This window comes from Austrofundulus limnaeus, unplaced genomic scaffold, assembly GCF_001266775.1.
Source record: "Austrofundulus limnaeus strain Quisiro unplaced genomic scaffold, Austrofundulus_limnaeus-1.0 Scaffold345, whole genome shotgun sequence".
Taxonomy (NCBI): domain Eukaryota; kingdom Metazoa; phylum Chordata; class Actinopteri; order Cyprinodontiformes; family Rivulidae; genus Austrofundulus; species Austrofundulus limnaeus.
The window spans coordinates 573,593-594,710 of NW_013952747.1; the positions used below are offsets into that span (position 1 = coordinate 573,593).

Genomic DNA, 21,118 nt, shown 5'->3' on the forward strand with positions numbered 1-21,118 from the left:
CTGGTAGCGGGGCAGCAGCTTGAGCAGGGAGGCCCAGACGTCTCTTTCCACAGCCACCTCCTCCAGATCTTCTGGGAGGACTTCTTGGCATTCCCAGGCCAGCCAAGAGACATACTGGACGCACTGGAATGAGGACAAACCGATTGTTGCTCCATCTCACGCAGTAGAAAAAAATACAAATATTTGAAAACTCAGTGAACATAATTTGTTTGTGGTGAAAAAAGAACGGACAAAAGATCCAAAATCAGATAAAATCCCACTTAAAAACAATTACACTGTGCTCAAACAAATGAACAAACACGTTTATCAGGTTGAAAATGTCATTCTCCAGGTTTGAAAACCTTTATTTAGAAAACAAATTAAAACAAGGAAATTAAAGTAGACATGGCTTCCAAACATTTCATGATAGACACCATATGTTAAAATTTATTTCCATGTTCCAATATAAAAATAGAAAGTGTAAGTAATCCTCAGGGAGCGTTAAACCAAGTGCAATGGTAGGGCAGTAATCTTATAATCCTCTGTAACGTTGTAATGGTCTCTCCAAGCTTATCTACCTTTAAACTAACTTTCCCCGAGGAATTCAAGCTTGGATCAAATGGGCCATAAAGAGTGATGAGACTAATGCTCCCAGTGCAACGCAACAATCTCATCTGCTGGAGCTGCTTTAAAATGTCTCATAATGCTTCATTTATATTTAGAATAAAACCATGTTTACATAAAAATAAATAAAACCACAAAGTGAAAACCCCAGCTACGAAATGTACAAAATAATAAATAATCATTTAGTCTTGAGGTCAAAACATCATTCTGTTTAAAAAAAAAGATTATTTCATTCAAGATAATCAAACCAGTCCATTTACTTTGTCCCATTGCAGCCTTTTACTGGCCGAGCAGAGCTGCAGCTGGAGCTGGAGGGGATTGGATCGGCTGAAGAAACTCCGAGGTGAAGACGGCCTCGGCGTATTCCTCCGCCACTTCCTGAAACTCTTTCACCACGTCAGCCAGCGCCTCCGACAGCAGCTCATCTGCCAGGCTGGAAGACGGAAAGGAGAAACCACACACGGTTAAAATGATGACTCCTAAACTCCTATATTCATAATAAATTAAAATAAATACATTTGGGAACTTTGGACAAATTGTAAAATAAAAACAGATGTTTTTTTTTTCTGTGCTTGGATAAAAGCATCTCTTATTCTCAGCTCAGCAGCACAGATTTACTGAGAGCATGTTTACAAAAACAACCTGACTGAGCTTTAGAAGTGGAAAAAGGAAAGTCTGACATTTCTGAAGTGTCCTAATAGCTACGAAAAGAAAAGTCTGTAACAAGTGTTGAGCTTTGTGTTTGAACATTATCTGGGTCAACGTGCCAGCATTAAAGCAGCAAAGGGTGGGAGCTGTCCCAGGAAGCCCCAAAAAACATCAAACCTTCAAGCTGTCTGGTGGTGAACCAAAACTAGCAGAGAGACTGTGTGTTGCTGCACCATTAAATCATAAAAACAAAACTTCTCTGCAGTAAACGGAGAGGAAAAACAGCGACGAATCGACCAATCTGCATTAGAACAACCATTATGAGAACTTGCAGCTAATTTGCTCAAAGCCCTGCGTGCTCGTCTGAGTGACTCTCCACGCTCTGTGTATTTACCACACCACTAATTGTGCAGCACAAGATTAATGTTGTTTAAGTCTCAAAATGAGGAAGTTCATCCAAACACTGAGTTATTATCCCACTCAGTGTTAGAATCACAGCTTCAAGGATGTTTTTTTATGTTGTGGCGGTGCTCAAGACTATGTTGCAATCAAACTGTTAGCAGACAGACTGAACGAGATCCTCCAGGTGGTGTGGCTCCACACCAGCACTCAGCTGCTCATTACCAGCTCATCACGCAGGAGGGATTCTGCACTCTGTCACAATCGCAGTGGGGGGGGGGTGTACAGCCAACATGTGTCCGCTATCTGCCTCCAAAAAGGGCTGAAATAATTAGATAGCCTCATATAGTATTCTGTTTTACGCACCAAACTCAGAGAAGACTTTAATTGACTGACGTGGGACTAATAATGAGCAAGTTGCACAAAGATGACACCTTCATGACAGCAGCTGTGAGCTCTGCTTCTCACAGTCGCACACAAATGTACGAGCACGGTGAAACGCTCATTTGAAACGACAGCGGGTTCATGGAATCTGAAGGGTTTTCTAAAAAGTAAGCATCTGCACACAAACAGGACCGTTCAAGCACTAAAACCCACCGTCAGAGCAATCACTTCCTGCAGGAGGAGAAAGCACAAATATGCTTCTGCAGAAAGTTGCTTAAAAGTATCTCCGTTACAAAAAGAGCTCAGTAAGAGAAATGATATATTTTTAGTTCATCGAGGGGAACTGCACCTCAAAACTGACATAAAACGTCTTTGTTTATTTTTTGCTTCTAATCAGTTGTTTTCCAGGGTTTCTGAAGGTCTTTCAAAGTATCACCAGAAAACATTTCAGTCACCCTTCGAATATATTATTTTGTAAATTTAAATTATTTAAAATTTCTGAGTTGGTTGATTATAATATCTTGCAGATTATGTATAAGGCTAAAAAAATTACCTTTAAACATCCAGTTATATTTTGTTAAGAGAGAAAGTTCTTATAATCTTAAAGGACTTGAGATGTTTATTAAACCTAAAATTCGAAGTTCAAGGAATAAGATTATGGAATAATCTGGAAAGTGATTATAAAAATGTCGGTTCAATGTATTTAAGAGAATGATAAAATAAGTTTGTTAAAGAAATACGAAATTGTATAATGTATAACAAAAGTTGTTTGAGAAAGAATTAAAGCTTTTGTTTTGTTTCTTGATTATTATTGCTTGAAATTAATTATGGAAAAAAGGAGCAGATATTAAAGGATTTTTTTCTTCTTTCTGCCTCCTTTCATTTCAATTTGGATTTGCATATTTTTGTTGTGTATTAAAAAAACAATTGTTTTTTTGTTTTTAAATGAAATGAATAAATGAATAAAACTAAAACTAAAGTTTATCTTTGACGACCTTGTCGAAAATTTCAGTCCTGTGTCTGATATAAGAAGCCGCCAAACTCCGACCTACGAATTATTCAGACAATAAAACTCAAAGGTTTTTAGCCTCAGAACTAATAATCAAGTCCACTTTAAAATATCAAAAGAAATTCAGACTCCTTTAAAGTTAATAAAGAAAAATCAGCGGTGGTTTAAAGCTTTTGTTCTGTTTTGAATATGACCATCAAACCGTAGCTGAATATTATAAAAGAACACGTTTTAGGTGTGATCAAAGCTGCTACAGCTCTGGCATGAGTCAGCAAAAAGAAAAAAAAAAAACGTTGACTCATCGTCCATCACCACTTCGCTCTGCCTCAAACAACGATTTGTTTGACAAGTACCCTGTTTTTTTGTTTTTACCTGTCTGTGACAGCCCAGGGGTTGAAGCTGCCGACGACCTCGTGATCCACGGCTCTCAGGTAGGCATCGTAGTCATCTAGGTACCGGCGTATGTTCCTCAGCGTGCCGCCTGGCACTGAGAGAACAGTCCTGCTCCTATCCGCCGCGCCTGGGGGCGTGCTTTTGTTCGTTGGCGGCTGCTCATCCTGGGATGCCTCCTCCGCTGGGCTGTTCTCAAACAGGAAACTGTGACTGTGGAAAGATGACAGAATCCTCAACGGGCGAGGCCGACGTAAAATACTTTCATCTCAACGTTCTGGGGTAAACATACTGCCTCTGAGGGTTGTTTCTGAAGACGTACGCTCATTTGCTGACACTGCAGTGATGTGATAAACCTGAAATCCTTGCTGTGCCCCACAGGAGGTTGGAAGGTGATAACTTAAGCAATGGTACCGACTCTCAGCTCCTTGTTTGGTGCGAGCTGGGGGGCCCTCAGCTGGGCATCGCCAACGTCTGACTTTTTAATCCTCTCTGCCCAGACAAATCAGCCTGGCTCCTGCAACAGCACTCGCTGCGCTATATTTAGTGTCGAGGCGGCTCACGAGCAAAGAGCCTCTCTCTATTGTGCTCCCGAGGCTTTCGGCTGAATTTGTTTGGGTTCTGACCGGCGAGGCTGCAACAGAAACGCGGCAGCCATAAATATCAAAGTGCTGACATGGTCAACTGGGCCTCTGCTCCCAAACAGGTCGGTTTGCAGTCAGACGGCCGTCAGAGGACCAGCGTGGTAAAAATAATAAAACAACACAGTAATGAACTGGCCCGCTGCCTAGGATTTTTATGACGTAATCAAAAAATAAACACCCTGCTACAAAGAGACTGCCAGCAAGGGCAAAATGAAACTTTTATGCTGAAGGTGAAAGAACAATGTGCAATGAAACAGCGTTATGAAAAAGTGATAAAGCTCCCGTGGCGCTCTGTTCCTCATCATTCATTTAAACCGCGGCCAGTTTAAGGATTCTCAAAGACGACAAGGGAACAATTTAGGCTGCCAGGTTTGAAATAAGCAGAAAAAGAAATGCACGTAAAACTCCTGCGCTTCATCGCTGAACATCTGAAAGTCCTTCACAATTTTATGACTCGCTTGTGTTGGAGTTTCACAACTTTTCACAGGTTCTGTGCAGAATAAATGTTTTAGGAATGAAGCCTGTTGGAAATGTTCCTCATTAATCCGGTGTTCTGACAGAATAGCATACCCATCAGAATAGCATACCCTCAAACAATACGCATGTGCTGCAATGAAATCCACATCATTGCGCATGTGTCAAATCCCCATCATTTCATCATACCTCCAACTACAAACTGTAAGTTTTCTAAATACACTGAGGTTTTTTATTTTATTTTTTAGCAATGGAGAGTGAGGCATAAAACCAGTAAGGTTAGTTTTAGAAAAAGTGATCAGGGTTAGGGTTAGAATAGCATACTTCTCTATAAAGTGTGTTTTATATACAACAAATAGGCTTAGCTGTAAGAACAGCAGACCCCTTTGCAAACATTGGTGTGTTGTTCTGATAAATTAACTTAAACTGACAGATGGAGCTTAACAATCAACTTCCTGTATGCTACTCTGACCGGGTTTGCCACTTCGACAGAACACCGGGAATGTCTGACAGATCTCATAACGTCTGATTTGTTTTAAACCGTATTTGTGTTATGTTGCATAAATAAGGTTACCATCAGAAAAAATGTTGCAATAATACGTTGATTGATGTTGGCTTTAATAATCCTGTTTGAACAAGAAACACAAGCTGATTAATAAACTGGTTAAATGCCAGAAATGCTAATTTTAGCCCCGATCAAAATGTCCACATGAAAATCCAAGGTGTACACACAACAGGACTTGGAATATTTTACTTATATGGCTCTAAGCTTTTCTCTGTTTCAGCAATTATTAAAATGACTAATTACATAACTAAACTGCAAAATGTCATTGTAATGTAAATTATAATGACAAAGACTATTCTATTCTGTCAAATAAAAAGATTCTTTTGGTTTTTGGATTCATTCAATTACCAGCTGTCCAGCAGAGAACCCGGTAAAATGAAAAGTGTGCCGTTAAACAATAATGCAATCACCTCAGGTTTGGGTGACGGGTGCTTCATGGCTGCTAGAAAAACAAGAGGACAAAGGACCTGACAGATAAGCTGCTGTGTGCAACGTATCAAATGGAAAACAAGCTGGGCTGAGATGGGGGGGAAAAAAAGATCTGAAAGATAGAAAGGGATGATTCAAGTAAGACTCGGGTAAACCTCGGTGACAACAGGCGGGATGATTTTGTAAGAAGCAGAAATTGTGGTTCATCATCTCGACAGGAAACTGTTAAAAGTCTTTCATCTCGCTGCCTGCGTTGGTTTAATGATTAATCAGAACGAAGACGACCGAAGCTATCGCAGCTGTGAAACCTGCAGCTTACTAAGCAAAGGAATACTTGACCGGAGAGGAAGGACTGATGAAAAGTTTACAATGTTGCCGAGCGAAGCTTTCATCTTTGTTTTTATTGATTTGTTTGACCTGCTGATGGAGCTGCAGCGGGTCGGTCCAACTCATCCAGGTCTGAGGCTTCTCACCGTGGACACAAACAGGAAATCTTATCGTCTGCTCTGATCCTGTTCGATGCTCACTCTCCATTGTGTCACTCAAAAACACGCACACAGGCAGAGGCAGCAAGAAAAATACATACATATTTTGAAAATAGTCACACAAAAAAATCTTAATTCTTAGTTTGAGCCTTTATAACAGCAGCTAAAATGACGGATAAACAATAAAAAAAAATAGCAAGAAAGTTATAATGAACTCCATCCTGTCAGTGTTTTGGTCATGAAGCTATTTCGTACATCTCCAGTAACAGGCACACTAACAAACACCTCCAGCTTTTTCCCTGTCCCATTAAAATTTCCAACATTTTGCTGTGCACAGGGCATAAAAACTGCATGCCTGGCTGTAGCTTCCCTGCTGATAACGAAGCTAAATAAGTCTCTCAGGGCAAAAAAAAAAAAAAAGAAGTGGGTTTTAAACAACAAACCGGGGCTGAGGCAGCAAACCCGATGAGCTCGTCACACGTTTTGCTGCACCAAATCCCTCAAATTAAACCTCGCCATTCTGCTACACCGAACACTGAAAGAGTCAACAATGAAGGAGGATTAACACGATCCAATGTTGGTACAAAAATAAATGTGTTTTTTTTTTGCACAAAAGGAAATGAGGCTAGAGATCTTCTAATCGGCTGCTGTGTGAGGAGCAGAGAAGAAGAATATTATCAAAGTCATCTCAATTCAGTATTCTGTCTTATCTGGGTTTTCCTGCAGCTACAGTTGTTCAGGCACAGAATTATTAATTATCTTGACTGCTGGCAGATATTTCAAGTGTCGGCACTGGTGAGTACCTGGAAGCTGAGGCCTCAAAATAGCAAAAAAACAAATAAATAAATAAACGGAAAGTGTTTGCTTCAAAACGCCTGCAACAAAACTCTTTTGTTTTTCTGTTTCTTGTGTAAACCGCTGGATTCTGATGCATCTGCAGCTGGGAGCATATTTTGTGAGATTGGGAGCACAAATCCCAATCTCTGCCTCTGTTTCTGATTCATGACACTGAATAAATTGTTTTGCTGAAGAACATTATGTTGTCAAGGCGAAACTGACCTTTTGGATGTAAAATGTCACCACTGCCTCATTGTATCCATTTAGACACTCGTGTTAATTTCCGTCGCCATTAATTATTCATTTATGACCAAAATCAAGTTTTCTGAAGTGACAGTAATTATGACCTTTGACAATTAAGTTCTATAAAAGAAAAAAAAACTGAATCATTTCCAGTTGAGACAGATTTGTGGGAAACTGAAGGTGTTTCAGACACAGTTGGAAAGTGACTGCAGAATGGGCTGAGTCTTCATCCAGACAGAGGCAGAGGTGACTGATGTGTGCGATGTAGTTCATTTTCATTTGCTAATGAGAACTATCACTGCACGAGAGCCTGAACCACAAAATGTTATGCAATAGGGGTGTAAGAAAATATCGATACACTGAAATATCGCGATATTTCATTTCCCGATACTGTATCGATTTTCTAAAGCCCTGTATCAATTTTTTATTAAGGTGTAAAATGTCAACTTTCCTGCCAGCCGTTCATTTTTATGTTGTAGTTCAGCCTCTGACCACTAGTTAGCAGCAGTGAGCCAGCCATTTGGTTCCTCTACCTCAAGAGGAGTTACAGTAAGTGTTGGGTGACCATATTTTAAAAGCTGCAAAAAATATATTTTCAAACTATTTATTGTCAAATTTAGTTTAATAATTGAAAACATGGATGAAATAAGAAATATGAAACAAATAAAATAAAATACATACAAAGCAGAACACAGCTAAATGTATCAAAAGCATGTCTATGTAATATTAGAATTTTCTGAGACAATGAATTTCGGTTTTTCTTTTTTTTTTCCCTGTAAGAGGTTTTTATTTAATAGAATTTTTGGACAAAAAAAAATCACAATATATCGCAATATATTGCCTTGCTTATAGTATTGCAATATATCGGGATATATCGTATCGTGACACCTCTGTCATGATATGTATCGTATCGCCAAATTCTTGCCAATACACAGCCCTGTTATGCAACCAAGTTTCATTTGCACTGCTGTTATTCAGTTAAACTGAGACATTTCATGGAGAAGACATTCTGTTATGGGCTGTGTGTGAAGGACCAACACACCAAGTGAAAAACAATATCTTTCCTCTCAAAACAATAAAAAGAACATCAGACACTCCCGATTTAATATTATTTCAATCTTATGTACTGCTGAGTCATTTTGATGGGCATCTGTCACTCATATATTCACATAAAATGTAAAATCAAAATTCAAATTCATTTAAAAACTGCCTGTGGGCAGAGCGTGATGGATGCTGACTTACCGCAGCCCGGCTGGTACCAGACTGGGTTAATGAGCAACGAGATCTCTTGTTCTGTGTTGTTTCATTTGTTGTGAATGGACTTTAAGCTCGGTTGGTGGGTTTACAATCATAAAAATAAGCTAAAAGATAGACACTAACGATGCTCTGTGAGTAATGTTTAAAAGAAATGCTTGAAATTCTGACTTGCAGTGCTGTAATACGACTACAGCACATCACAGACATTTTATTAAGACTTCATAAAATTGTGTTAACTCTTGAAAGATAAACCATATCTTCATTAAAAACCAAAAGTGTTTTTCCTATTTTTACTGGCTGCCTTTAAAAGTGCTCGTTGCACTTTATTAAACAATGCAGTTTAAGAGCTTACTTCATTAGTTTTCCAGATATATTGATAAGATTCTGAAATGCTGGTATGCATTCATTGTAAACAAAGCACTTTTATCTGATCAGCAAACCTGAGTGTAAATACACAGCAATCACCAGAATGATCAGACTTCTCTTTCCCAAACAGACATTGTCATTGTTGATTTATTTTTAGTCACTTCAGCTGTTTCCATAGGTAAGCAAGCAAAATATTTTTAATTTTTTTTTTATTATTTAAGGACACTTTAAGCATTTATATGAGGAAAAACGTGCAGACTTTGGTTTCTTTGTGATTTTTTTGAACTGCAATGAGTACGTCTAAGCTTCCTTTTAATTTGGACTGAGAAAACAGGCCGGTTTCTTATACGTTTTGGGTCTGGGTTGTGCAACTTTTACAATAAAATGAGAAATGGCTGCATCTTGGCTCACTAATAAAATGTGTCTGAATCCGCAAAACATGCTAAAACTTTCATTTTCAACTGCTGGTCTGTGGGCCACTTTGAGTTTGTTGAATGTGGGCCTTTTCAGTCAGTGGGGGTGACATTATAAAACTAAAAATATATTGAGAATTTTAATGTTTATTATTATTTTTAAACTTGTGGACAAAGAAAAGACCACATTCATGTAAACAAGGAAAATACTGTATAAAGTTTATACCAACTTTAATGAAAACTACAACTGAACAGTGCAGGCATATTTTTTCCTAACTCTTATGATTATCTAGTCTCTAAAGTTTTAAAGGTAATCCAGATGGATTTAAGAGAAATTATATACTTTAAGGTTGTAAGGTGGATTAATGAAGTGGTCAACAAACTACTAGCATGATGAACTCAACATATTGCACTCTTTGAATTACTGATCACATATTTGCAAATTAATTGAAAGGAATACTGCTAAAGCTCATTTCTGTTGAGCTTAAAAATAAAAAATGTAATGTTAGCTTCAAAGAGCCGCAGGTTGCAGACCCCCCCCCCCCCCCCTCCACCCCAGTTCAGGGATTTCATTAGGAGAAATGAGCTGGCAGAAAACAAACAGACACAATTAATACTTGACTTCTAAATGGCTGGGTTATGTTTGCCAAAACCCAGTGCTGTTACTTTATTAATCCATTAAGTGGAGTCAAAGATGAGTCAGAGTGGATCTCTGAATAAAGTTTCTATAAAGAGATCCGAACCTAAAGCCCTTCAGTCCAGGATTCAATTTGCTAATGCTCACGACTCGAACTTGTCTGAAATTGCCTTTCCTGCAGCTCGGTCTTTGTCAACAGCTTCTAGTTCTTCCTTTCTCTCCTCCCTTCCCTCCAAGGTCTTTATTAATTTAAGCGGTTGAGCGAATGAAGCCTTGGGCAGCGGATGGTTTCTGTCAGCCAGAGTCAGGAATAGACTCTGCCTCGGGTACGGTACCCACCGAGTGAGTTCCACGGGACGAGTAAGGCCTCCCAGCAGAGAAGTGTTTGTGGAGCACCGGCACGAGGGAAACAAATACACACTCACTGTGCACCACTAGAAGAACATTAAACACTTCCTTTTTATTGCATTTAGAGGTCCAATTATACCAGCAATAAATGAGTTTCTGTGAGGGAGGCTGTTGTTATTACACAGCACGGTGGAACACCATAGGATCTCTTTAACTGCAAGAGAAACGCATTAAAACAGGCCTCAGTTCTCCAAAGACATTAGAATTCTGCACTTTTTGGGGATTTACTTTATAATTTTATGCAATCAGCTCTGTACTTGAACCACATTGACTGATAATGGGAACTAAGACCTATAATTTCAGCTCTAAGAAGAGTAACCCTCAATATTAAGGTCTAATATTTCTAAACCACTACCAGTGAAAATGAGACCTAAAGGACACGGGCAAATAAAAGAAATGATGAAGCACAACTCACCCTGTGTCTATGGGTTTCTTCAGGACGATATCGACTGCAGGAGTCTGTTTCAGCACCGGTTTTGTGAGTCTAATTGGCTGAGGAGAGGCTGACCTGGAGCCTGGAGCGTGGCTCTGAGATCCTGAGAAGAACAGAGGAAAAAGGGAAATGATGGTGTGTGTTACCAGAGAGCAGAGACAGAGAGACAAACAGAAGAGACGAGCAATCAGTCTGAATGATAAATGGTCCTCTTCTCTTGCCTGTAGCGGCTCCGTCTCCGCCTATCAGAGAACAGTTCTCTGATCATTTTCTCACCTGTGCAGTTAGAATTAATGAAAACTACATTTTAATTAAATCTCTTTACCTGCTGCTCCAGGCCGCTCCCAGTAAAGAGGGTCTGAATAAGTGATGGAGGCGAATCGTCTCCTCACTTCTTCCTCATCCCTCTGACAAAAAAAAAAAAAAACACGCAGAAAAGCAACAAACACGGAGTTTTATTTTGCATTTCCTGTGAAAATGCTAGTGTGAAAGCTTATTGCTAAAAACTTTAGCAGAAATGGAGCTGGAAATGTTTTATAGCTAAACTGTTAACACCAGTTCCATTTGAAAGGTTGAAAAAAAGCACAAGAACTACCAGAAGAATAAAAGAAAGGTGCAGAACAATAGCTGAAAAAAGCAAAAATTAGCATAAAAACAAGCTAAAGGTCACAGACACAAGTTAAAATTAGCACCCAGATGGTAAAATGGCTTTAAAAAATGTAAAATTAGCAGAATAAAAAAGCATAAAAAAAGAACAAAAAAGACAATTTCTTGTAAAATAACTCAAACTGCTGAAATTTGTAGTACAACAGCTAAAATCTTGCTTGAATTTTTTTAATTAGCATAAGGGAGCTTAAGGAGCATAAGTTTGCTGCATGAAGCAGAAAGAAGCTGAAATATCCACCAAATTGTGAATTTAGCCTAAAACCTTTAGCTAATAACAGCTGAACATTAGCTAAAATAGCCGCAAATAGCTGAATAATATATTAATCAACTGTAAGAAGCAGAAATATCTCAAATTATCAGAAAGAAGCACAAGAAGTAGAATAGAAAGAAGCAGAATTATAGCTGAAATAGCAAAAAAGATGCTAAAATTAGCGCAATGTAGTTTAAAAAGAGCAGAACCAGAACAAAAGGTGTAAGGTGCTGTAAAGATTTAGGAACACTTTAGGATTTTAAGGATGTTGGAAACAGCTCCATTTATTTTTAATGGGAAAAATGTGGCCGAAAAAGAGAAATAGCTAAAAAAGTATAAATGGTTGAAATACCAAAAGTCATAGCTGAAATGTCTTGAAGGAGCTGAACGTTTTGATATATGAATTGAATGAATGCTAAGAAGCATTCACACAATTAAACAAAAATCAATATGAACCATACAGGTAACATATTTTTCTTCTTTAAAAGCATCATTTATAGGGATTATTTTTGTTACATTTTATATTAAAGCCCAGTTTTACAACAGAAATTGGTAAGCAGCAGCAGAGCTGTCATAACAGATCACTGTAAATAACAAGCGGATCAGAAGTGACCTTTCAGGTTCTTCAGTGACCTTTTTACCGGCGAGCCTCTGTGGGGCAGCTCTCACCTGGATCTGCTCCATCCGAAGGAGCATGTTCTCCAGGGCGGGGGCCCGCAGCGCGCTCTGGACCGTCCCCTCCAACCGCCGCTCAGCCTCAGCAGCCCACGCAACCCGAGCGTCATCTTCCAGCTCTGCCTCGCGCCGCTTTCCATCACAGATCAAACGGATTCTGGTCGTTAAAAAACTTCACTCTGAAAAAATTTAGAATAAAAGTAAACTCACCTTCTCTTGCTCCGAAAACTGAGTCCTCCGCAACGCAGCGCCCCTAATCATGTCCTCCCCATCCTGCTGAAGACCAAAGAAACAATCGGACCGAGTGTTCTGGTTTTAACTTCTGAATGAGTTTACAGCGTAATGATTTCTCTCACATTAAAACAATTATTTAAAAAGAGCAGACAGGTGTGTTTGCTGTGGCATCACTCAGGAAAGCAGATAAACCTTCCAACCTGCTTTTCAGGAGGAAGTGTTTGAATCATGTCTTCAGCCTTCTGCTCAGCTCCGTCAGCCCGCTGATTCTGCCAGACAACTTCAGACCTGTTGACCAAAATACACCCACACCGCCAGCTGTCAGACTGAAAAAACTTCTGATAACGAACTGCTTTAATGAAATATGTTAATAAATGAAGATGTTAAGAAATTTGCTACACTTTAGGTGTCCATGGCTCGACTTTACCTGGAATAAGTTTTCATGTCTTTGTAATAAATAAACATTTATCAAAAATACGGTGCCTTTTATGGAAATTACAGAAATAAGTATTATAAAGTCAGCTGTAAAGCAGGTTGTGTTTTAAATGACTAACCTTTAGGAAGTGTCTTTTTTGTGAATCCGTGTGTTTGTAATCTTTGGCTTTTATTTGAAGCATCTCAGAAATGTCAAATGCACAAAATCAAAGGTTTTTAGCTGTTATTATTATTAATCATGTTCTCTTTTGTTGGGTAATAAACTTCCAACTGTGAACAAAAAAATCTCTTCAATTAAAGCAAAATCATTCAAAAAGAAAAAAAATCTAATCATGAGCCCAAACACACTGCTGTCTGCACCTTCTGCACCGCTCCTGCTGTGTTTTCTAGCTCTTTTCTTACAGTTCTTCCCTCCGATGACTAATTAGGAAAGCTTAATTGGTCAATAGGACTAAATGAGTGGTCAATAGGAAAATGTGCTCCCTCTCTGGTTATTTATCAAATCCACAGCTTGAATTGTTTTCCGTTTCTGTAATTCTCTGTAATACTAAATATTCAAACGGGATCAAGATGTTTATTCCTGTCACCAAAGGACTGTTCATAACAAAAGATCCTTTCAGTTTCAAACTGTGGCTGGTGATGTGAATACCTCCACGCTTTGAATTGTCTCGTGGCGTACCTTAATCTCTGAGCGGCTTCAGCCTCTTCTCTGATGAGACGGTAGAGCTGTTTCCGTCTCTGCACACTCGTCCCCTCTTGACAAACTTTTCTGTACCAAACCAACAATTTTAAATTTAAACACAGAACAAGCTTGATTAAGCCTTCTGCGTGAATAACTTATAATCCTTGTCCCTAAAACCAGGCTGCGAGCTACTGATTAATAGGAAAGCACAACGATAGTAATTAAGACTTGATTAAACGGAGGCATACGTGCAACACTTAATCAATGAGGGTTTATAAGCAGCCAAAGCGGGCCAGCTATTATTCACTCAAAAAGAGAAACGGCCTCGATCTAGAGAGCATCCAGATTAATTTATTGGAAAAAATTAACGTTGAATCATAATCACAGTGTTGCCTGTGGCTTTCAGCAAATGGGGTCTGACATGGAGGTTAGAAATGACTCGGTGAATACAGAGTAAGGACTCATTAAAATTCATTTTTCCTCGATTTCATCCACTTGGTGCTTTTCTTTTATTGCAAGGTCAGGTCATTTTATGAATGAAGTTGAAATAGCTTAAATCACAAAGTGACTAATCTGAGAAATGGTAATATTTTACTCTGAAACATAGGATAAGTAGAAGAGATTAAGATAAAATAAAGGGAGATTACAGAAAGAGGGTCTCACCTTAATCCTTTATTCTGGGCGTCTTTTTTCTTCGATGAGCTCAGCAGAAATTCAGCTTCTAATCCAGCTCCTGCCTGCTTCTCTGCTGGCGGACTTGATGAGGGTTTCACTGGTGAGAAGAGACAACGAGGCTCTGGTTTCCCCGTCTGAGTAGATTTACTGAGAAAACAGTAAAAAGAAAAAGATAACTTTATTTTCAAATATTTTCCTCCAAAAATATATTGAGATTTTTTTTCAGCTTCATTGAAAAACATTGTTTATATTTTTATCTGTTTTAGCATACACTCTATCTTGTCTTGTACACGCTTTTTAGTTTTTTACCTATGTATTTTTTACTTTTGGTTTTTAGCTAATTTGTTACTTTTAGCTACCCTTTTGCTATGTTTTAGCTACAGTTCTGCTACTATTAACTAGCTTTTTGTTGTGTTGTAGATACAGTTCTGCTATTAACTAGTCTTTTGCTATGTTTTAGCTACAGTTCTGCTATTAACTAGCATTTTGCTACATTTTAGCTACAGTTCTGCTACTATTAACTAGCTTTTTGTTGTGTTGTAGATACAGTTCTGCTATTAACTAGTCTTTTGCTGTTTTAGCTACAGTTCTGCTACTATTAACTAGCCTTTTGTTGAGTTTTAGCTACAGTTCTGTTATTAACTAGCCGTTCATTGTGTTTTAGCTACAGTTCTGCTACTATTAACTAGCCTTTTAGCTAGGTTTTCACTACAGTCCTAGCTTTAGAAAGCCTTTTTTACTTTTAGCTTTACCTACCATTCTGTAACTTTTAGCTTCCACCTAGATTTTTGCTACTTTTAGCTATTATTTGTTATTTTAGGCAGAATTTTTCTTATTTAACTTTTAGCTAGCGTTTTGCTCCTTTTAGGTTTTAACTTGTGTTTTTTCCCCATTTAACTTTAGCTAGTATTTAGCTTTAACAACTTAGTTTCAGCACCCAGCATTCAGCCTGATGTTAAATCAGACCAAACCTTTCCTGTTTTAGGTCAGTTAGGATTCACTATACTATTTCTATTTGCTAAATGCTGGAAAAATGAGGGAAAGAACATATATTTAGATAATATTTTTTAATTACTTTCCTCATATTCACAAGTTTACGTACACCCACACAATGTTTTTATACCGTGTATGTGGACACCAGCGGATGTTATCTTGACATCATAATTTAAAACATTTCAAATCATAATTATCCTCTTTTAGCATCCATTTAGCACAACGTTACTCCCATAAATACACACACAGAACAATAGGCTCACCGTTGTTGAGGAGGAGAGTGAGGGGATGTCGGTATCCAGGGCACAGTCGGCTCTTTCTGAGGGAGCTGGTTCACTCGCAGCCGAGAGGAAACTGTTGGCTGCTGGAAACCTGCATCCTGCATCTGATCACGCTGAGAAACATTTAAAGTTTGTTTACATTAAAAAAACACCGTCGGCACAGCTTCTCACAGTCTGTTTTTGTAGGAGTCACGACGCTTTGAGTTTCCTGTGAAACTTTTCTTGTGTGTTGTACAAACAAAAAACAATTAGCTTCAAAGAAAACCAGCACCTTAACTGGGTCAACTTTTCTGCTCTCAGCGTGGACTTCTTTCCTGCTGTGAGTGTTTATTTGACGTTTTTCCTGCTGCTCTCTCAGCTCCCTCTGCAGGCCGACCCTCAGCACCGCTCTCTTGATCAAAGGCCACTGAGGTGCAGTTTTGGGTTTTTGTAAGATCGGTCTTCTTCCTGCTCACATAATAGAAAATAAAACTTTTTATCGGTTTGAATTTTAGTAAACAAAACTTAAGCAGAATTTTCTTTAAAAAAATGATTTTATCTAAGAACTATAACGGTTTAAAACCAGACGAACTAGATGCTCATTGAAGGTGTTTATTTCATTTCTTGCAGGAGGGAAGTGCCAGCTCAATAGAAGGCAGCAGGAGATAACTGCTCATAAAACTGAGCAGCAGGAGGGAGGCTGAGGGCCAGAGTTCTGCACCTCGTTCCTGTTTTTCCAGCATGTATTCATGCTTCATTATCAATTTATATTCTAGGAGAAACCGTTCGGGCACCGCAGGAGGCCAAACAATATCACATAAAAGGTTGTAGGTGACTTCTAAATACCCATGAGACTACACAGACAAAATTTATTTTTTTAGAGCGTTTGACAGCATTTCAGCCAATTCCTTATTTTTGAAGGAAATTACATCTGTTATATCAGATCCATACAAGAGTAAAATATTCTGTTATGATGTGTGGAAGTTTTTATTAAACAGCCACAATTACGTGCTAAAAATTAAATGCAAAATTCACAGCATGCATCCATTGTCTCTCCTTCATTGCAGAATTTAAAACTTCTTCGATCATCTTATGATGACGAATGAGAACGCTGCAGCCGTTTTCATCAAACCTTGAAAATAATATGCTTCTGTGAATGACTGTCAGCTACTACCACATCCAATTTGAGTTCATTACTTGTTTGACTGACTGAGTTATAGGCTGTGTCCAAAACGACAGGCCGGGTCCTCCGGAGGACCCAGACTCCCCGGTCTCGGCGGGCCGGGTCCTTGGTAGACCGGGAAGACCGGAACAAAAGAGGCTGTGAATTTGGACGGTCTAGCCTCCCCTCCTTACCCCGGCGTACGTTGTCACCTAGCAACTGTGATGACGCTAAACAAGCAAACTTAAATCAAAACTAGAAAAATATCAATACATTAGCATTATTAATATCACAAAACTATAAAATTAACTTAAAGGTATCATTTGAAGAACTAATTGACCCGTTGGAGGTTCATGTTTATTTCATGTTTTTTATGACAAAAAAATAATATTTAAAAACATGTCCATACAAATGATAAAAGTATTAGAATTACAACCGCTAATTTTTTTTAATTTTTATATCACCATATTTTTATTTAAAATGTATTCTTTTCTCTCGCTTCGTCCGCCATTACTAGCATAAAAAAATCTCCGGTCGGGCCGCAATGCATTATGGGATATGCTGGGCCGGGAAGGATCCATCGGACCTGTCCTTCGATTCGGGCCAAAGGAAGGACGTATTTGTCGGCCACATCGGAGGAGTCTTCGGTTTTGGACGGCCTTCGTCGCGGCGCTGTGACGTATGCGGCCGACGAATTCGACCTTCGGAGGACCCGTCCTGCCGTTTTGGACACAGCGTTTGTGTTCCAGTCCAATTCAAACCAACTTTATTTGTAAAGCACTTTGCGAACAACAGCAGACCAAAGTGCTGAACAGAATCGACATTAAAACACGGCTCAGGAAATGCAAACAAAAACACAAGTGAAAATAAAACATGTGATAAAAACAGCAAAATGCCTAGTGGAGTGAGGATAAAATGAGGGAGATGGGTTTGCTAATGTTGATTATTCGTGGTGGCCATCTTGAAATCAAAAATCTTTCAAGTGGTTCATAAAATATTTTGGCAGCAGACACAAACACACAGACAAGGGCAAAAACATGACTGTTTTTCATGCCTCTGTTTTTCAGCTCTTCTTGATAATAGCAAGTAAGTTTTTAAGCAATGAACGAAAACTTTCTGTGTTTACCGTGAATGCCTCTTCTGGGATGCATGGGTCTGCGAGGTTCTGCAGCAGTCAACACTGTGATGCTCTTGGACACCCTGGTAGGAGACCCGCCGCGATGAGGAGACTTCCTGCGTGGAGGACGAGTCAGGGCCTGCATCTTTTCAAGCGTCTCTTGTTTACTGAGAGCAGAATCCAAAATCTATAAGAAGCAGCAGGAAGATGTTTCACTGCAGAGTAAACAGATGATATCTACACAAAGAAACAACTCTGCAGCAGATTCTAAACAATGAAACATTTACACATTGTCTGGTATTCTTCAGGCTCCCTACCTCGAGTTTCTGCAGGATATCAAGAGCCATCTCGGGCACAGTGGAACCTCGGTCCAATTCAACTTTAGCTGAGCACAGAGAGAGCTGTCGAATCAGGAGGCCCAGTTCTTTACAGTGAGGAGGCATCTTGTTATAAGATAGATCTGAAAGCTGGTGGATGATAAGCTGTAAGGCCCTGAATGCTCCACGGTGGGCAGCTGCGAGTCTGTTTATTGCAGTCGACTGCAAGGGAAAAAAAAGACTGTAAATCAGTTAAGTGTTATTATCAGTGTAAAAACTGATCATTTGGTGGGCTTCACTGGTAAACACAAACAAATTTCAGCTAAATCAAATAAACAAATCATACTAAAACAACTATGCTTTCAGTCATTAGCATATTTGCATAAAATTTTAAAGTTATTTTATAATAAGAATAGGTTAAACAAAATTTCACTTTATTTTACTCATTTTTATGAATGAAATAATCAACCTCACCACAGTAAACCTTTAACACTGCTGAATGCATACCTTTTTGATGTCCCACGTTTTCTCTCTTTGTAATTTTTCAATGTCTTCTTGAATCCCTTTGACCTAAATAAAGGTGTTACGTAAGATTATTTATAAATCAGTGAGTGCATTTATCAGTTACATGCTGCACAATTTCTAATACCTGTTGTTGAAGAACATAGATGACTCGTGCGGAGCGAGCTGCCTGTTTCTGCCGGCGTATCTCAAGTTTGCTTTGCTCCTCAGGTTCCACTGGCGTCTCCATTTGTTGCCCTATTGGTTAGGAAAAAATGTCAATTCATTAAGTGTGATTCACTTTATAGCAACATAAATCTCAGGGCACTTTATAAAAAAACAACTAAAAAGAATATTAGCAACTGTGCTTTAAGTTTTATAAATCTAAAGTAAGGTTAGCTGTTTCAAGCGTTACCTCGATTAGCTAACTCCTCCACTTTCTGGATGTATCTCTTCAGCTCATTTTGCAGTTTGTGGATCTCTTTGCTTAAAGGTTCTTCTTTGGCTCCTTTCACCTGCTTTAGGCCAGGGTCTCTGGTTGGAGGAGACTGATCAAAACGAGGCATTGAAGAAGTGACGTTTTTGTTGGAAGCGTGCCGTTTGGCACCAGAGTGAGCCATTTTTGGCTTTGGACTAGAGCTTTTTGCCTCTGCTTTGCTTGGAGCGGCTACAAACTCCTGGAAAGTAAAGAAAATGCTTCATTTAGTCATTGCACAAACAAAAGACGAAACTCCTTAAACACTTAAAGAAAGAATAGCCTTTAGTTCCAATTTATGACTATAAAAGAGCACCATCACTACCTGAAGCAACTCCACATCACTTGTTTCAAAGAAGGAGGGCTCTGGTAAAGGTTTAGCAGAGATTTTCTTCAGTGACTCGAGGCGCCTTCGTCTTAGATCTCTTTTGGCCAGCTTTACCGCAGCCTGAAGCCTTTCCTCAGAGACTGTTGCAAAGCTGACAGAGGTCCTGATGCTGTCCACGCTCTCCTGCATCGCCGACCGACGTGGAAGCAGCCGTTCTATCACGATGGGGGCCGGAGGGCCAACATGGGTGGCACGGTTGATGGCACTCACAGGAATGGCTTCGTTGAACAATAACTGTGGCGTGGAAAAATACAAAATACTCAAAAACAGCCTTGATATCCTGTTAGTTTAATCTCACTGATAAATTGGTCAGAGTAGCCCTCTCATCTAGTGCTATAAAATGATACAATGATATGCATCAATGTGTGCCCAACAATTTTCACTTTTACATGCAATATATTTACAAACACTACAATAAAAACGTTGAGGTTAAAGCTCAGTTCAATAAACGAGCAGATAGCCAAATAAATAGTTTACCTTAGTTTGAGACATCCTATCCAAATTTATATTTCGAGTTGAGTCAACGGCAACCCAGTCTCTGTCTTGCTTTTGTTGTCCCAATAAAACAATATTATCATTCCGCACAAACTGTGCAGTCATTGCAGCGAAAACATCCACTACTAGTAGTGTAAAAACTGTAAACAATCATGAGCGTTAGCAAGCTAGCTAGCTAGCTAGCAAGTTAATCCCAAAATCGTCCGTTCGAACATATTTACAACTACGTCTCCCAGTCTGTATAGTCATCATAAACCAACTTTACGAACGGGGTGGCTAATGAAAGCGTACATCGTGGTTAAAAGTTCAAAATATCAGTACAGACATGACAACAGTTTTGAAACGGCGCCATGACAACAACAACCGGAAATCGTTTCTTCTTCTTCGGTTTGACGAAAGTATATTTTCCTTTTTGTTTCGTTACAAATATTCTGAATAATAAAAGAAAACCATTACTATACGTTATTAAATGTGTAATAAATATTAAATGTTACAAAAAAAAACTCGTCAAAGAACCTTTGCACGACCCGGAAGTAATACTTGAACTTCCGGGTTGAAAGCTGTGTCAAAAAAGCAGTGTAGGATTTCAACTTTACGCTTGGATCAGGGTTTAATTTTTTTATCTCTATGGCTCGTTACGAAGAAGTAAATGTTCACGGCTATGATGAGTTCTGTCAGGCTGTGTCTGAACGGAAGGGGAAGGATGTTTTTGTTTATTTTTCAGGTGATAAAGACGCGCAGGGAAAGAGCTGGTGTCCAGATTGTGTCAAAGGTAATCTCAGCCTATTTTTTTTTTTCGTTTTGTTTTGTTCTTTTGCAAAATGCATTAAAATGCTGTAAAGACATTGTTAATGCCGTTTATAAACAGTTCATTAAAAAAATCTTTTTCATTTTTAGCTGAGCCGGTGGTCAGAGGAGAACTGACTCACCTTCCCGAGGATTCAGTTTTCATTTATTGTCAAGTTGGAGAAAGAGCTTAGTAAGTGTTTACCGCTTTATCCACGGGTTTTATGGCAATTCTTAAACATTAGAGCTTCAGTCTCCATATCTTTGTCAAAATTCATTTCATTTCTAAATAACACGTTTTGATCACCAAATATATTAAATAAGCAAGATTTTGTGATGATCATTATTATTTGTAAAAGTTAAGAATACATTCTTACTTTGAG

At 38.8% G+C, this 21,118-nt stretch overlaps 2 protein-coding genes across 5 annotated transcripts in view; one reads left to right on the forward strand and one right to left on the reverse strand.

The window, feature by feature from the left end:
* Positions 1-293: 293 nt before the first annotated feature.
* On the reverse strand, positions 294-20,504 carry kiaa0753 (KIAA0753 ortholog). Of its 4 annotated transcripts, none has more exons than XM_014022871.1 (18): positions 19,932-20,504; positions 19,392-19,688; positions 19,007-19,268; positions 18,740-18,849; positions 18,598-18,660; positions 18,091-18,312; positions 17,783-17,960; positions 15,787-15,962; positions 15,498-15,628; positions 14,230-14,388; positions 13,564-13,653; positions 12,650-12,737; positions 12,426-12,491; positions 12,210-12,347; positions 10,950-11,031; positions 10,607-10,727; positions 3,416-3,646; positions 294-1,036 (listed from the first exon to the last, which is right to left on the reverse strand). In XM_014022871.1, the coding sequence occupies exons 1-18, from the start codon at positions 20,052-20,054 to the stop codon at positions 883-885; spliced, it is 2,691 nt and encodes an 896-aa protein (XP_013878325.1). In that variant the 5' UTR covers positions 20,055-20,504; the 3' UTR covers positions 294-882. The 4 variants fall into 4 exon arrangements, with proteins under 4 accessions (XP_013878325.1, XP_013878326.1, XP_013878327.1 ...); XM_014022872.1 differs by having other exon boundaries at positions 307-1,036; positions 12,426-12,488; positions 19,932-20,440; XM_014022873.1 differs by lacking the exon at positions 13,564-13,653 and having other exon boundaries at positions 307-1,036; positions 19,932-20,440.
* Positions 20,497-21,118, forward strand: part of txndc17 (thioredoxin domain containing 17) — a 2,600-nt gene continuing 1,978 nt past the window's right edge. Inside the window, exons 1-2 of the mRNA XM_014022875.1 lie at positions 20,497-20,721; positions 20,847-20,928. Coding sequence (XP_013878329.1) covers positions 20,577-20,721; positions 20,847-20,928 — 227 coding nt within the window. The 5' untranslated portion in view covers positions 20,497-20,576. The remainder of the gene's footprint in view (positions 20,722-20,846; positions 20,929-21,118) is intronic.

What these genes read in the sequence shown, in the direction of transcription:
- kiaa0753 (XM_014022871.1), bottom strand. Translation starts at nt 20,054, where the DNA reads ATGACTGCACAGTTTGTGCGGAATGATAATATTGTTTTATTGGGACAA. An exon ending in ATAGGATGTCTCAAACTAAG is followed by an intron (nt 19,689 to 19,931) that starts GTAAACTATTTA and finishes TCCACGCCACAG; the next exon opens with TTATTGTTCAACGAAGCCAT. An exon ending in GAAGCCGCTCAGAGATTAAG is followed by an intron (nt 12,738 to 13,563) that starts GTACGCCACGAG and finishes TTTGGTCAACAG; the next exon opens with GTCTGAAGTTGTCTGGCAGA.